The 17,426-nt window shown below is 47.4% G+C and overlaps 1 protein-coding gene across 1 annotated transcript in view; it reads right to left on the bottom strand.

The window, feature by feature from the left end:
- The window catches only part of LOC147679606 (2'-5'-oligoadenylate synthase 1-like), a 134,870-nt gene that overhangs the window by 27,574 nt on the left and 89,870 nt on the right, over window positions 1-17,426 (bottom strand). Inside the window, exon 5 of the mRNA XM_086943180.1 lies at window positions 14,219-14,459. Within this exon, the coding sequence (XP_086799306.1) occupies window positions 14,219-14,459 (241 nt within the window). The remainder of the gene's footprint in view (window positions 1-14,218; window positions 14,460-17,426) is intronic.

Below are 17,426 nucleotides of genomic sequence, written 5' to 3'. Positions count from 1 at the left end.
CAGGGTATACTCAGACGTGAGTCCCTTGCTCACTTTGCCACTGGATTCAAGCAAGCCGGGCTGAAGAAGGCTGGAATGCCAGAAACCGGTCCTCGGAAGCTTGTTTCCGGTCCAGGGAAGACATGGCTTGGCAGTTCAGGCTGCACTGTTCCCATGAGGCACAGGGTCAGACTGATTTGCATTTGCCATGACTGAACTGGGGTGGCAGAGTGGGCTAAAGAACGGCGATTGATTAAACCCAGATCTCTTGACTGGGTGTGAGTGTCTGATTGATTCAGAAGCTCCGTCCATCACCAACCCCTTTTGTACCGCTTTTGGTCACCATAAGTGTGGCAGGGTATACTCAGACGTGAGTCTCTTGCTCACTTTGCCACTGGATTCAAGCAAGCTGGGCTGAAGAAGGCTGGAATGCCAGAAACCGGTCCTCGGAAGCTTGTTTCCGGTCCAGGGAAGACATGGCTTGGCAGTTCGGGCTGCACTGTTCCCATGAGGCACAGGGTCAGACTGATTTGCATATAGCCATGTCTGAACTGGGGTGGCAGAGTGGGCTAAAGAACGGTGATGGATTAAACCCAGATCTCTTGACTGGGTGTGAGTGTCTGATTGATTCAGAAGCTCCGTCCATCACCAACCCCTTTTGTACTGCTTTTGGCCGCCATAAGTGTGGCAGGGTATACTCAGACGTGAGTCCCTTGCTCACTTTGCCGCTTGATTCAAGCAAGCCGGGCTGAAGAAGGCTGGAATGCCAGAAGCCGGTCCTCGGAAGCTTGTTTCCGGTCCAGGGAAGACATGGCTTAGCAGTTCAGACTGCAATGTTACCATGAGGCACAGGGTCAGACTGATTTGCATATAGCCATGTCTGAACTGGGGTGGGAGAGTGGGCTAAAGAACGGTGATGGATTAAACCCAGATCTCTTGACTGGGTGTGAGTGTCTGATTGATTCAGAAGCTCTGTCCATCACCAACCCCTTTTGTACCGCTTTTGGCCGCCATAAGTGTGGCAGGGTATACTCAGACGTGAGTCCCTTGCTCACTTTGCCACTGGATTCAAGCAAGCCGGGCTGAAGAAGGCTGGAATGCCAGAAACCGGTCCTCGGAAGCTTGTTTCCGGTCCAGGGAAGACATGGCTTGGCAGTTCGGGCTGCACTGTTCCCATGAGGCACAGGGTCAGACTGATTTGCATATAGCCATGTCTGAACTGGGGTGGCAGAGTGGGCTAAAGAACGGTGATGGATTAAACCCAGATCTCTTGACTGGGTGTGAGTGTCTGATTGATTCAGAAGCTCCGTCCATCACCAACCCCTTTTGTACCGCTTTTGGCCGCCATAAGTGTGGCAGGGTATACTCAGACGTGAGTCCCTTGCTCACTTTGCCACTGGATTCAAGCAAGCCGGGCTGAAGAAGGCTGGAATGCCAGAAACCGGTCCTCAGAAGCTTGTTTCCGGTCCAGGGAAGACATGGCTTGGCAGTTTGGGCTGCACTGTTCCCATGAGGCACAGGGTCAGACTGATTTGCATATAGCCATGTCTGAACTGGGGTGGGAGAGTGGGCTAAAGAACGGTGATGGATTAAACCCAGATCTCTTGACTGGGTGTGAGTGTCTGATTGATTCAGAAGCTCCAGCCATCACCAACCCCTTTTGTACAGCTTTTGGCCGCCATAAGTGTGGCAGGGTATACTCAGACGTGAGTCCCTTGCTCACTTTGCCACTGGATTCAAGCAAGCCGGGCTGAAGAAGGCTGGAATGCCAGAAACCGGTCCCCGGAAGCTTGTTTCCGGTCCAGGGAAGACATGGCTTGGCAGTTCGGGCTGCACTGTTCCCATGAGGCACAGGGTCAGACTGATTTGCATATAGCCATGTCTGAACTGGGGTGGCAGAGTGGGCTAAAGAACAGTGATGGATTAAACCCAGATATCTTGACTGGGCGTGAGTGTCTGATTGATTCAGAAGCTCCGTCCATCACCAACCCCTTTTGGACCGCTTTTGGCCGCCATAAGTGTGGCAGGGTATACTCAGACGTGAGTCCCTTGCTCACTTTGCCACTGGATTCAAGCAAGCCGGGCTGAAGAAGGCTGGAATGCCAGAAACCGGTCCTCGGAAGCTTGTTTCCGGTCCAGGGAAGACATGGCTTGGCAGTTCGGGCTGCACTGTTCCCATGAGGCACAGGGTCTGACTGATTTGCATATAGCCATGTCTGAACTGGGGTGGCAGAGTGGGCTAAAGAACACTGATGGATTAAACCCAGATCTCTTGACTGGGTGTGAGTGTCTGATTGATTCAGAAGCTCCGTCCATCACCAACCCCTATTGTACCGCTTTTGGCCGCCATACGTGTGGCAGGGTATACTCAGACGTGAGTCCCTTGCTCACTTTGCCACTGGATTCAAGCAAGCCGGGCTGAAGAAGGCTGGAATGCCAGAAACCGGTCCTCGGAAGCTTGTTTCCGGTCCAGGGAAGACATGGCTTGGCAGTTCAGGCTGCACTGTTCCCATGAGGCACAGGGTCAGACTGATTTGCATTTGCCATGACTGAACTGGGGTGGCAGAGTGGGCTAAAGAACGGCGATTGATTAAACCCAGATCTCTTGACTGGGTGTGAGTGTCTGATTGATTCAGAAGCTCCGTCCATCACCAACCCCTTTTGTACCGCTTTTGGTCACCATAAGTGTGGCAGGGTATACTCAGACGTGAGTCTCTTGCTCACTTTGCCACTGGATTCAAGCAAGCTGGGCTGAAGAAGGCTGGAATGCCAGAAACCGGTCCTCGGAAGCTTGTTTCCGGTCCAGGGAAGACATGGCTTGGCAGTTCGGGCTGCACTGTTCCCATGAGGCACAGGGTCAGACTGATTTGCATATAGCCATGTCTGAACTGGGGTGGCAGAGTGGGCTAAAGAACGGTGATGGATTAAACCCAGATCTCTTGACTGGGTGTGAGTGTCTGATTGATTCAGAAGCTCCGTCCATCACCAACCCCTTTTGTACTGCTTTTGGCCGCCATAAGTGTGGCAGGGTATACTCAGATGTGAGTCCCTTGCTCACTTTGCCGCTTGATTCAAGCAAGCCGGGCTGAAGAAGGCTGGAATGCCAGAAACCGGTCCTCGGAAGCTTGTTTCCGGTCCAGGGAAGACATGGCTTAGCAGTTCAGACTGCAATGTTACCATGAGGCACAGGGTCAGACTGATTTGCATATAGCCATGTCTGAACTGGGGTGGGAGAGTGGGCTAAAGAACGGTGATGGATTAAACCCAGATCTCTTGACTGGGTGTGAGTGTCTGATTGATTCAGAAGCTCCGTCCATCACCAACCCCTTTTGTACCGCTTTTGGCCGCCATAAGTGTGGCAGGGTATACTCAGACGTGAGTCCCTTGCTCACTTTGCCACTGGATTCAAGCAAGCCGGGCTGAAGAAGGCTGGAATGCCAGAAACCGGTCCTCGGAAGCTTGTTTCCGGTCCAGGGAAGACATGGCTTGGCAGTTCGGGCTGCACTGTTCCCATGAGGCACAGGGTCAGACTGATTTGCAAATAGCCATGTCTGAACTGGGGTGGCAGAGTGGGCTAAAGAACGGTGATGGATTAAACCCAGATCTCTTGACTGGGTGTGAGTGTCTGATTGATTCAGAAGCTCCGTCCATCACCAACCCCTTTTGTACCGCTTTTGGCCGCCATAAGTGTGGCAGGGTATACTCAGACGTGAGTCCCTTGCTCACTTTGCCACTGGATTCAAGCAAGCCGGGCTGAAGAAGGCTGGAATGCCAGAAACCGGTCCTCAGAAGCTTGTTTCCGGTCCAGGGAAGACATGGCTTGGCAGTTTGGGCTGCACTGTCCCCATGAGGCACAGGGTCAGACTGATTTGCATATAGCCATGTCTGAACTGGGGTGGGAGAGTGGGCTAAAGAACGGTGATGGATTAAACCCAGATCTCTTGACTGGGTGTGAGTGTCTGATTGATTCAGAATCTCCAGCCATCACCAACCCCTTTTGTACCGCTTTTGGCCGCCATAAGTGTGGCAGGGTATACTCAGACGTGAGTCCCTTGCTCACTTTGCCACTGGATTCAAGCAAGCCGGGCTGAAGAAGGCTGGAATGCCAGAAACCGGTCCTCGGAAGCTTGTTTCCGGTCCAGGGAAGACATGGCTTGGCAGTTCGGGCTGCACTGTTCCCATGAGGCACAGGGTCAGACTGATTCGCATATAGCCATGTCTGAACTGGGGTGGCAGAGTGGGCTAAAGAACACTGATGGATTAAACCCAGATCTCTTGACTGGGTGTGAGTGTCTGATTGATTCAGAAGCTCCGTCCATCACCAACCCCTATTGTACCGCTTTTGCCCGCCATACGTGTGGCAGGGTATACTCAGACGTGAGTCCCTTGCTCACTTTGCCACTGGATTCAAGCAAGCCGGGCTGAAGAAGGCTGGAATGCCAGAAACAGGTCCTCGGAAGCTTGTTTCCGGTCCAGGGAAGACATGGCTTGGCAGTTCGGGCTGCACTGTTCCCATGAGGCACAGGGTCAGACTGATTTGCATATAGCCATGTCTGAACTGGGGTGGCAGAGTGGGCTAAAGAACGGTGATGGATTAAACCCAGATCTCTTGACTGGGTGTGAGTGTCTGATTGATTCAGAAGCTCCGTCCATCACCAACCCCTTTTGTACCGCTTTTGGCCGCCATAAGTGTGGCAGGGTATACTCAGACGTGAGTCCCTTGCTCACTTTGCCACTGGATTCAAGCAAGCCGGGCTGAAGAAGGCTGGAATGCCAGAAACCGGTCCTCAGAAGCTTGTTTCCGGTCCAGGGAAGACATGGCTTGGCAGTTTGGGCAGCACTGTTCCCATGAGGCACAGGGTCAGACTGATTTGCATATAGCCATGTCTGAACTGGGGTGGGAGAGTGGGCTAAAGAACGGTGAAGGATTAAACCCAGATCTCTTGACTGGGTGTGCGTGTCTGATTGATTCAGAAGCTCCGTCCATCACCAATCCCTTTTGTACCGCTTTTGGCCGCCATAAGTGTGGCAGGGTATACTCAGACGTGAGTCCCTTGCTCACTTTGCCCCTGGATTCAATCAAGCCGGGCTGAAGAAGGCTGGAATGCCAGAAACCGGTCCTCGGAAGCTTGTTTCAGGTCCAGGGAAGACATGGCTTGGCAGTTCGGGCTGCACTGTTCCCATGAGGCACAGGGTCAGACTGATTTGCATATAGCCATGTCTGAACTGGGGTGGCAGAGTGGGCTAAAGAACGGTGATGTATTAAACCCAGATCTCTTGACTGGGTGTGAGTGTCTGATTGATTCAGAAGCTCCGTCCATCACCAACCCCTTTTGTACCGCTTTTGGCCGCCATAAGTGTGGCAGGGTATAGTCAGACGTGAGTCCCTTGCTCACTTTGCCACTGGATTCAAGCAAGCCGGGCTGAAGAAGGCTGGAATGCCAGAAACCGGTCCTCAGAAGCTTGTTTCCGGTCCAGGGAAGACATGGCTTGGCAGTTCGGGCTGCACTGTTCCCATGAGGCACAGGGTCATACTGATTTGCATATAGCAATGTCTGAACTGGGGTGGCAGAGTGGGCTAAAGAACGGTGATGGATTAAACCCAGATCTCTTGACTGGGTGTGAGTGTCTGATTGATTCAGAAGCTCCGTCCATAACCAACCCCTTTTGTACCGCTTTTGGCCGCCATAAGTGTGGCAGGGTATACTCAGACGTGAGTCCCTTGCTCACTTTGCCACTGGATTCAAGCAAGCCGGGCTGAAGAAGGCTGGAATGCCAGAAACCGGTCCTCGGAAGCTTGTTTCCGGTCTAGGGAAAACATGGCTTGGCAGTTCGGGCTGCACTGTTCCCATGAGGCACAGGGTCAGACTGATTTGCATATAGCCATGTCTGAACTGGGGTGGCAGAGTGGGCTAAAGAACGGTGATGGATTAAACCCAGATCTCCTGACTGGGTGTGAGTGTCTGATTGATTCAGAACCTCCGTCCATCACCAACCCCTTTTGTACCGCTTTTGGCCGCCATAAGTGTGGCAGGGTATACTCAGACGTGAGTCCCTTGCTCACTTTGCCACTGGATTCAAGCAAGCCGGGCTGAAGAAGGCTGGAATGCCAGAAACCGTTCCTCAGAAGCTTGTTTCCGGTCCAGGGAAGACATGGCTTGGCAGTTCGGGCTGCACTGTTCCCATGAGGCACAGGGTCAGACTGATTTGCATATAGCCATGTCTGAACTGGGGTGGCAGAGTGGGCTAAAGAACGGTGATGGATTAAACCCAGATCTCTTGACTGGGTGTGAGTGTCTGATTGATTCAGAAGCTCCGTCCATCACCAACCCCTTTTGTACCGCTTTTGGCCGCCATAAGTGTGGCAGGGTATACTCAGACGTGAGTCCCTTGCTCACTTTGCCACTGGATTCAAGCAAGCCGGGCTGAAGAAGGCTGGAATGCCAGAAACCGGTCCTCAGAAGCTTGTTTCCGGTCCAGGGAAGACATGGCTTGGCAGTTTGGGCAGCACTGTTCCCATGAGGCACAGGGTCAGACTGATTTGCATATAGCCATGTCTGAACTGGGGTGGGAGAGTGGGCTAAAGAACGGTGAAGGATTAAACCCAGATCTCTTGACTGGGTGTGCGTGTCTGATTGATTCAGAAGCTCCGTCCATCACCAATCCCTTTTGTACCGCTTTTGGCCGCCATAAGTGTGGCAGGGTATACTCAGACGTGAGTCCCTTGCTCACTTTGCCCCTGGATTCAATCAAGCCGGGCTGAAGAAGGCTGGAATGCCAGAAACCGGTCCTCGGAAGCTTGTTTCAGGTCCAGGGAAGACATGGCTTGGCAGTTCGGGCTGCACTGTTCCCATGAGGCACAGGGTCAGACTGATTTGCATATAGCCATGTCTGAACTGGGGTGGCAGAGTGGGCTAAAGAACGGTGATGTATTAAACCCAGATCTCTTGACTGGGTGTGAGTGTCTGATTGATTCAGAAGCTCCGTCCATCACCAACCCCTTTTGTACCGCTTTTGGCCGCCATAAGTGTGGCAGGGTATACTCACATGTGAGTCCCTTGCTCACTTTGCCACTGGATTCAAGTAAGCCGGGCTGAAGAAGGCTGGAATGCCAGAAACCGGTCCTCGGAAGCTTGTTTCCGGTCCAGGGAAGACATGGCTTGGCAGTTCGGGCTGCACTGTTCCCATGAGGCACAGGGTCAGACTGATTTGCATATAGCCATGTCTGAACTGGGGTGGCAGAGTGGGCTAAAGAACGGTGATGGATTAAACCCAGATCTCTTGACTGGGTGTGAGTGTCTGATTGATTCAGAAGCTCCGTCCATCACCAACTCCTTTTGTACCACTTTTGGCCGCCATAAGTGTGGCAGGGTATACTCAGACGTGAGTCCCTTGCTCACTTTGCCACTGGATTCAAGCAAGCCGGGCTGAAGAAGGCTGGAATGCCAGAAAACGGTCCTCGGAAGCTTGTTTCCGGTCCAGGGAAGACATGGCTTGGCAGTTCGGGCTGAACTGTTCCCATGAGGCACAGGGTCAGACTGATTTGCATATAGCCATGTCTGAACTGGGGTGGCAGAGTGGGCTAAAGAACGGTGATGGATTAAACCCAGATCTCTTGACTGGGTGTGAGTGTCTGATTGATTCAGAAGCTCCGTCCATCACCAACCCCTTTTGTACTGCTTTTGGCCGCCATAAGTGTGGCAGGGTATACTCAGACGTGAGTCCCTTGCTCACTTTGCCGCTTGATTCAAGCAAGCCGGGCTGAAGAAGGCTGGAATGCCAGAAACCAGTCCTCAGAATCTTGTTTCCGGTCCAGGGAAGACATGGCTTAGCAGTTCGGGCTGCAATGTTCCCATGAGGCACAGGGTCAGACTGATTTGCATATAGCCATGTCTGAACTGGGGTGGGAGAGTGGGCTAAAGAACAGTGAAGGATTAAACCCAGATCTCTTGACTGGGTGTGAGTGTCTGATTGATTCAGAAGCTCCGTCCATCACCAACCCCTTTTGTACCGCTTTTGGCCGTCATAAGTGTGGCAGGGTATACTCAGACGTGAGTCCCTTGCTCACTTTGCCCCTGGATTCAATCAAGCCGGGCTGAAGAAGGCTGGAATGCCAGAAACCGGTCCTCGGAAGCTTGTTTCCGGTCCAGGGAAGACATGGCTTGGCAGTTCGGGCTGCACTGTTCCCATGAGGCACAGGGTCAGACTGATTTGCATATAGCCATGTCTGAACTGGGGTGGCAGAGTGGGCTAAAGAACGGTGATGGATTAAACCCAGATCTCTTGACTGGGTGTGAGTGTCTGATTGATTCAGAAGCTCTGTCCATCACCAACCCCTTTTTTACCGCTTTTGGCCGCCATAAGTTTGGCAGGGTATACTCAGACGTGAGTCCCTTGCTCACTTTGCCACTGGATTCAAGCAAGCCGGGCTGAAGAAGGCTGGAATGCCAGAAACCGGTCCTCGGAAGCTTGTTTCCGGTCCAGGGAAGACATGGTTGGCAGTTCGGGCTGCACTGTTCCCATGAGGCACAGGGTCAGACTGATTTGCATATAGCCATGTCTGAACTGGGGTGGCAGAGTGGGCTAAAGAACTGTGATGGATTAAACCCAGATCTCTTGACTGGGTGAGAGTGTCTGATTGATTCAGAAGCTCCGTCCATCACCAACCCCTTTTGTACCGCTCAAGCTATTGTAAGCGTGTGGTCAGCAGCCGGAGAGGCTAGTTGTATCTGCTGCACATGCGCATGGGCTGCCTTACTCTGCTGCTAGTGGCTGCCTGTTGACAGTGAGTGCTGGAGTCTGGAGCCGCTGACCACAAAGTTCAGTCCAACTCTCTCTCTCTCTCGCTCTCTCTCTCTCTCATGCCTTGAAGGTTTGAGATCACTGGGGTCATGCTGATTTTGGTTCAGAGGGTGAATATGATAATGGCCAAGGCAGTTTGTGGTTACATACAGGCCATGCGGTTAATGTGCAAAGAGCACAGCATGTTTCTGTGTGTTAATATGAAGCAATAAGCCAAAGGCTACCATCTTCCCTACATAGAATAATGTGAAACCTGTTATGGCATTTGCAATTTCAACACTGTGAAAATGGGGGTGGTGATGTGTGTTTCACCATCCTGTCTTGGGACAATGTGAGATCTGAATTGGCAAAGGGCGCATTAAATACTAGGCTAATGTGCAAGCTGGTATCAGGAAAACATCTAGTCTGATGGAATGATCTGCTTTGTGACACTTGAGATCAAACACCTTGAGCTGATCAGTATCCTGCACCTACTGTGGGATCCTGGTTGATAGTCTGAAACCTACAGCGGATTCCTGGCACAATGAGCAGCTCTCGTCAATTAAACGCTCCCAAGTATAGTGAGCAGTGCTGGCATATTTCAATAGGACTCCAACCAGTGGCAGCTGGCATGTACCACGGGTGGTGAAGGGGGAGGGACAAAAAAATCAAATAAAATACACCTACTTTCCTGTGCAATGCAACGTCTCCTCTTTCGGTCTTCTCTGAAGGCAGGCTCCAACGTGGGACCCAGCCAACTTCCCTAACCAATCCTGGCACTGATCTCACCAGCATGAGTGCAGTGGCAGAATTGGAGAGAGCGGCCTCACTGGGGGCCTGTGTGTTACATCTTGCTTATTTCTTGCATTTCACTTGCATAGATTTTCCCCTTGCTTAGCCACTGCATCTGGTAGAATATATGATGACACCTTGGAATGTTTGGTACCTGACTGCTCTGAGTAGAGGCAGTTGATGGCAGGCAGGCTGAGCGAGAGAAGATCTGCTCCTGGTGGGGTTTTTCTTATAACATCTATGGATCATTTAATTGTTAACTTAACTTGGATTAACCTACAATAAATCATACCTACTTATACTTACTGGATTCAAGAACTTTATTTGCAACAAATTGGCGACGAGGTACAGAACTGAACCTATGCGTGGAAAGAGGACTGTTTTAATGAAGTACTACTGCAACCAAGGAACTACTTAAGCCGGAAAAGAAAAGGTACATTTACATAAACGCACTGGTTAGCCCCACCAGTGTCCCCAGTCGTTTGGACAGCTTCCTACCCCAGGGTGTTTGAGTTCTTGCTACATGATTTGGAAGGTCTCTGTGTTAAAGTGAGGGTTTTACTTGCCTCATTTGGATTTAAAAAAGTCCTGTCTTAAATACAAACTATTTGTCTTTGAGGAGTCTTGGCACTGTTGGATTATAGAGACCTGCATACAAGCTTGTGCGGTGTGATATACATTAGCCCACTTTGATGTGAGGGCCCTGCGAGGAAAATGCTGCCATTTATGAATAGAGCACATCGGCAAAAGATGTGCAGTTTTATTTTGGAAGTGAATCAATCCCTGGTGGTGATTTTCTACATATTTTCAATGTCTTACTCGTGTGGCAGTTTTTAAAGGTGAAGGAAAAACAAGCAAAATTGGTGACATTGCCTTGAGGAGATTAATATGTGGATTCCAAGCGCTGGATTTAAAACTGAATTTTTAAGTGCTGCGTGGAAGATTTTGTGATTTTTGAACAGTTTGGGGCATTTTTTTAAAAAATAAACTCGTGCTCGTGAAAGAAAACGCTCACCTCACGCGCTGCATTCTCGTGAGGTTCTGTGAATTGCATTGTGGAATGTGTGGCTGCTTCTGGAGTTCTTCATGAGAGACGTCGATCTGATTTTGATGTTGCAGAGGTTTTACAGAAGGATGCTGGACGTCACTACGTCACGACGCTACGACGCCGGCGGCCATTTTGGGATTTTGAGGTTACCATAGCAACGCAGTAACAATCTTCTTCGGAAGGGAAACGCAGTAACAATCTTCTTCGGAAGGGATTGGAAATCGCGTAGCAGCAACAAACTTTATTGGTATCGTCATCGGAGGCAGCATTGACATAGGCACTATATTTAATTTTAATACTGTGTTTTCTACTTCATTTGAGTTCGGGCATTCTTTTCTTGCGGGACTTTTTCACAGTGGATGCTTCATTTTCTCAGGTACTGTTTCGAGTCAACATCTTTCTTTTAAGCATTCTGCTGGAACCATTGTGACTACGGTGACTACTTTTGTTATTTTAATTGGTTATTTTAAAAGAAAATCTGTATAATGTGTTTACTATTCATATTTACAATCTTGCTTATTCTATTCTTGTTAACATAACTCACAGTGTTTGATGTCTATGTTATTTAAATGCATATTTACTTCTTATTTTGAATAGAGTTATGGGTTTACTTTTATTGAATTGAGCCACTTATGTGCTCAACTGTTGTTGGGGCGCTCAATTTTTGTGTTTACTTTCATTGGATTGAGCCACGTATGTGCTCAACTTTTGTTGGGGTGCTCAATTTGTTTATTGCTAGTGTTCATTTACAGATATGTTTGATACTGATATGCTAATTTGAACCACAAGTGTGCTCAATTGTTTTTGAGGTGTTCATTTCTATTTTGAATTTTATGAAGATTATTTGTTCAGGTGTTTTGACTTATTAGAGTGTATTTTTGCTGGAGCCACTTCGGTGCTCATGTTTGAGGCGCTCCATTTTGGATATGTACTTTTGCTGGAGCCACTTCGGTGCTCATTTTTGAGGCGCTCCATCCTTTTCAATTGTGTAATGCTGTGAAGAGCCGTAGTTGCTAAATTTTCTTGTTATGGACTCTGAGGGGTTCAATTGCTTATGTTTAGAAGAGCCGTAGTTGCTCAATTTTCTTGTTATGGACTCTGAGGAGTTCCATTGTTCAATGTTGTTTAAAGCCGCATGTTACTCTATTGGCTGGTTGCTAAATTTTCTTGAGATGAACTCTGAGGAGTTTAATTGTTTAAGTTTGTTAAGAGCCGCAAGTTACTCTATTGGCTGATATGAACCACGCAAGTGCTCTAATGTTTAGAGGAGTTCATATTTTATTTATTTTGGCTATGGAAGTTGTCGAAGATTATATGAACATCTGTTTAATTTTCCCTAGGAAGGGGGATGGGTCACTATTTGAGAATGCAATGTATATATATGCAAAACGCAATTGTTATTATTTTTCAGATTGTATGTATATGGAAAACGCAATTGTTATTATTTTCAGAATGCAATTGTCTTATCTTTTAGATGCAATGTAATCTGATCTCTTCATTTTGCATTGTGTTCTTTTCTCTGTTTTGTATATATTTTCTTATCTTCAGTTTGTTGTTTTATAAGAAAGGGGGATGTGTTACATCTTGCTTATTTCTTGCATTTCACTTGCATAGATTTTCCCCTTGCTTAGCCACTGCATCTGGTAGAATATATGATGACACCTTGGAATGTTTGGTACCTGACTGCTCTGAGTAGAGGCAGTTGATGGCAGGCAGGCTGAGCGAGAGAAGATCTGCTCCTGGTGGGGTTTTTCTTATAACATCTATGGATCATTTAATTGTTAACTTAACTTGGATTAACCTACAATAAATCATACCTACTTATACTTACTGGATTCAAGAACTTTATTTGCAACACTGTGCTTTCTCTAACCCAGCTGTCTAAGAAAGTTAGGTTAGAGAAGCTTAAAATGCGCTTGTCTGGCTGTCCATCACAAGCTGGCCGGCCATAGAGGCATGCACATTTTAAAGTGCACAGCTTCCTGCTGCCACCCAGCAGCACTGGCCGAGCCCCGCCCTGTCTCTCAGTTCGGGTTGGGTCGGTTGCTGAAAAATAAAATGGTAAAAAGTAAAGTTTATTACCATTTCACCATTTTATTTATTAGCACTGGCCTTGTGTGTACCATAATTTCTCTTTCTGTTCTATCATGCTTTCTTCCCAATAGTCTTTTGCCAGTTCCTCGTAGCCTTCCTACCTTCATATTTCTTGGTTCTGCCTTTCTTTCTCTACTTCTTTTCTTCCTCTTTTTCTTTCTTTCCCCATGCTATTCCTTTTCTTTTCCTTCACTCATGTTTTTACTTTCTCAGATTTAACATTTTTCCTACCCCTTTTGTTGGCTCTTTATTTCTCTATTATTTTCTTTCCATCTCTATGTATTGTCTTCTCTCCCCATTCCTCTAACTCCTATCTTACCCTTTTCTTGTTTTTTTCCATTCTACCTTCTTCTAACATCCTGTCACACTCAAGTGTTTTATATATTTTGTTTCCTTTTCATATCATTGCTCCCTTTCTTTCGCTTACTTGCTTCTATTTCTTTTTTTTCTCTTTCTTTTTTAACACATTTGTATTCCTTCTATTCTTTCGGTCTTCTGCCCTTTCTTTCTTTTGCCACCCCTTTATTCTCCATTCCATGTTGTCCACTTTGCATCGTCTCTGATTTCTCTATTTCCCTTTTCTTCTTCTCCCTTGCACTCACCTTCTTCTCCATTTTCCATTTTTCCTTGCATTTTTCTCCCTGTTCTCTTTCTGCCACCTCCTTCTTTCTCCTTCTATTACTCATTCATTCTTCCATTTCACATTTAATTACATGTTCTTTATTTCTCCCCTGTCATCCCTTGCTCTTTCTTTCTCCACACTTCTCATTCTCTCTACGCCTTTCTCTTTCCTCTGCTTTGTTTCAGTTTTCATTTATTTCTTGTTTCCCTTTTTCTATCCCCCCTTTTTCCTTCATTCACTTAACTTTCTTCCCCTTCCTCTGTACCTTTCTTTGTTGTTTCTTTATTTCTTTCTCTCTTTCTTCCTTCCTTCCTTCCATTCTTTCTTTCCCTTGCTCAGTACCTATCGTTTTCCTTCTATTTATCTTTGTTTGTTTGTTTCCGTACACATGCTTTTCTTGTTCATTCCCTTTCTCTTTACCTTTCTTTCTTACTTTCTTTCGCTGTACTTTTTTTTAATTCATTCTTCGATTTCTTCTGTCTCTGTATATTTCTTTCTTTCTTTTGTTACTAAATCTTTATTTTTTTCTCACCATATTTACTTTGTTTCACCTTCTTGTCTTTTTATCGATTCCATTCTGTTTGAGTCTTCCTTACTATTCACCAGTTTCATCACCACTCATCACTTTTTCTCTGTCTCTATACTGCTTGGCAGCCCTCAGCACCCATTCCTTAGTGCTGTCATGCTATTTTATAATAGCCTGCACATAGAATCGGGTTATAAGGAAATGTTTTAGTGTGGCTCAGCTTGATAGCTCTGTGGCAGCCACGCACACTAGAGCTGCGGGGGTGACAGGTAGTCTCAGTCGCGTCCGACATTAATCGTGGGTGGTGGGTCGCACGGAGAGGGTGCCGCGGGGATAATGAGGGTGGGTAATTTAATAATGAATAAAAAAAACGTACCTGTCCGACGGCCGGTTCCCGCACTTTCTCTGCACCTGCTCCTGCTCTCCTGCCTTGGAGGATACTAACTGGCACATCCCAAGGCTGGATTGGTCCCAGGCCGTTCTTACAACACGCTGACCGTAGACACTCTGCAGCCTCCGCAGCCACCAGATCCCAGCGTTTCCTTTTCTCCGCAATGAAGGTTGAGTTCACTTCCCCCACAATGCAGGTTGGGTCTGCCGGGTCCAAGATCACAGGTCTACCAAAGGCAAAAAAAAACATCATTTTTGTGAAAGCAACTAGAAAATCTCTCTTGCTGCCGATAATAGGCTCATTCATCACAGAGTGAGATTGGGACGGATTAATACAGGTTCAGTGTTAATTACAGATAAAAGTAAAATTAGAGACAATGCCCGGTAAACAAGAGAGTGATTAAGGCAGATTGAAGGAGTCATTCAGAGCTTGGCGGTTGCTGGAGAGCTGCAAAGAAAGGCAGATCACATCTCTATTTATTTAGGCTGTATACTTGGCTAAACACTCTAAATAGGGCACATAGAACATTCACTATTGCATGGAAGCAGGGGCGGCTCTAGGTTCATGGTGGCCCTGGGCAGGGAGCGTAGTTAGGGGGCCCCGGAAGAGGGGGTCCGGGTGGGGCGGAGCGCGGAGGCCAGTGAAGAGGGGGGGTCATGGTGTTTGGAAGTTGTATAGAGCCAGAGGCCACCAAATCCCTGCCAGGGGCCCCCACACAAATATGTATCCATCCTCAGAGGATTATTATATTAAGGATATATATTGATGTGGTGGCCCCTGGGATTTGGTGGCCCTGTGCAGGTGCGCAGCTTGCACATGCCTAAGGCCGGCCCTGATGGAAGATGTCCTTCATCAGTTCATCCGCGAACTCTAAATAATCCCTTATGGCTCATGCATAGACAGACACAGAGCTCAAGACATGCACTGATAGAAGTTTATACCAAGACTGATGTACAGTACAAAAACAGAGACAGACAGACATTCATCCAGAAACGGATAGAATGTTAGATAAATCACGGACATGGAACTAGAGGAAGATTATGAATTTTGTGATCTCTAAAGAAACATGATTTGGACACCGATGGCATCACAACGCTGTACAAAGATCAATCAATCAATCAATCAATCAAAGCATTTATAAAGCGCACTACTGACCCGTGAGGGTCTCAAGGCGCTGGGGGGGGGGGGGGGGGTGGGGGGGGGTTGCTGCTACTGCTCGATAAAGGTAAACGCTCTATAAAACCCTCTAAATAAATAAAAAATAAATAAATCTAGAGTCCAATGTTCTGATGCAAGTGTTATTAACAAGACCCACTGCATGAAGGTAGTCTTTGATGGACCGTTGTCTGGGTCTTGTGACAGTGAGTAGTTACTGGGCAGTATCCTTGGTAAGTACTATCATTTACCACTGGTGTTTTGGGCCTCAGGTACTATTGAACTTCAGTTAGAAAGTACAGGTACTCCTGTTTCAGCAGTAGCACTTAACTGCCTCGGTTAGTAAGGCTTACTCCCTGAAATGTTGGAGCATATGGAACTAAAATACTTTATGAAATAATTAATTACACTAATTAAAATCAATGAGCTATATCTTTAAAAATTGAGGGTGTTTGTTTATTTATAGTAAAAAGGTAGGGCGGGAAAATTATACAGAGCCTACGACCAGTGTTAAATGGGAATAGGAACGGGAATGTGAGATGGTTTTGTTGACCTCAGCAAACTTTGTCAGTTCTTTGTGTACAACAATGGTTGCTTACTCCAGCCAGTCAGTGGGGCAGAGGCGCCTGATGGGATGTAGCAGTGTCACAGGATGTAGCAGTGTCACACATGGCTTTCTTTCCAGCAAACTAGCACCCAAATCTGCGAACCCCAAAACCCACCACCCAGATTAGAATAGGGTCACACCAATGTTGGAAAGATTTAGCTAGGGGTGCCAGCATAGCTCACACAATGCCTCTGTGCCAAATTAATTGATATGCAAGGGATCCGGTAGATGGGGGTCCAGTTGAAGGGTACAGTTCAAGACTGAAACTAGTTGAGGAGTTAAATGGAGTCACTTTCCAAGAGATGAGTAGGTGCTAGGGTCTCACTAGCAAAGACAGGGAAGTCTAGTATACCAAAATCCACAGGCCCTGTTCTTGACAATGGCTGCTCGTGGTTGTGTGATTTGGATGATGGGACACCCTTGCACCCACAGATTCCACCACTGGAGACTGGAACTAAGATATGCTAATAGGATCCAACCATGACTTCTAGTCTTAACTCCTCTGGAACGATAAGAGCTAGAAACAAAGTTCCACTGGTTCTGACACACTAAGCAGAACTATGGGATACTGGAACAGTGTCTGCTGGGCCTAGCTTCTGGATCCTCCTGGATCCTGCTGGCCAGACACTTGCTCCACTTCATGCCAGGTAGTGCTGCTCTCCATTGCTCAGGGAACAGTAATCAGGGGGTTTCTAGAGTTCTACATTTTGAAGAAGTTCAGTATCCATAAGGATTCTGTTTCTGCCAGTTTCTATCAGCTGAAGCCTGGAGGTTACTTTTGAAATCTAGATTAAGTACACAAGGTGGGAGGGGGAGTGGGTAAGAGAAAGGAGGATGGGACAGGGCACAATATAACGATATATTAACAGAACACTACACCTTTTACCTTTTTTTCAAACAAAAGCTAAATTATTACATAGTCTTTAAACCTGACAGGTGGAACAATAGTTATTTTACTTTGAACAGTACCACGGGGATTGGTTGCAGTCCTGGGAGAAGACGCACTCGAGGAATTTTCACTAGCACCACATGCGGTGCTTTTTCCACACTGTTCACTGTTGTTGGCCTTTCCCGCCGATGCTAATGCATCATCCTGAACAGCATCATGCCTGCCCACTGGTTCTTGGGCCCTACTGCTAACAACATTTGATCCATTCCTTCATTGACTATTGTCTAGTAGAACAACAGTACCCTTGGTCTTGACCCACACCTTGGCTCACTGTATCTGCTCATGTTTTCTCTTTTCCTCAGATACTTCACTCTCACTACATCACCTGCTTTCACAGGCATCGTCACCACATTCCTAGAGTCATAATTGCTGCACATGCTCTTCTGGTGTTTGTCCACCAGACTTCTCATCTTGATGTCTTTATCCAGCCTGTTCTCATCTTACCATTTCTTCCAGGCCAAAGACCAGTATAGCTACAATTG

This window comes from Lissotriton vulgaris, chromosome 11, assembly GCF_964263255.1.
Source record: "Lissotriton vulgaris chromosome 11, aLisVul1.2, whole genome shotgun sequence".
In the NCBI taxonomy this organism is placed as follows: Eukaryota; Metazoa; Chordata; class Amphibia; order Caudata; family Salamandridae; genus Lissotriton; species Lissotriton vulgaris.
This window is presented reverse-complemented; position numbering and strand designations above follow the sequence as displayed.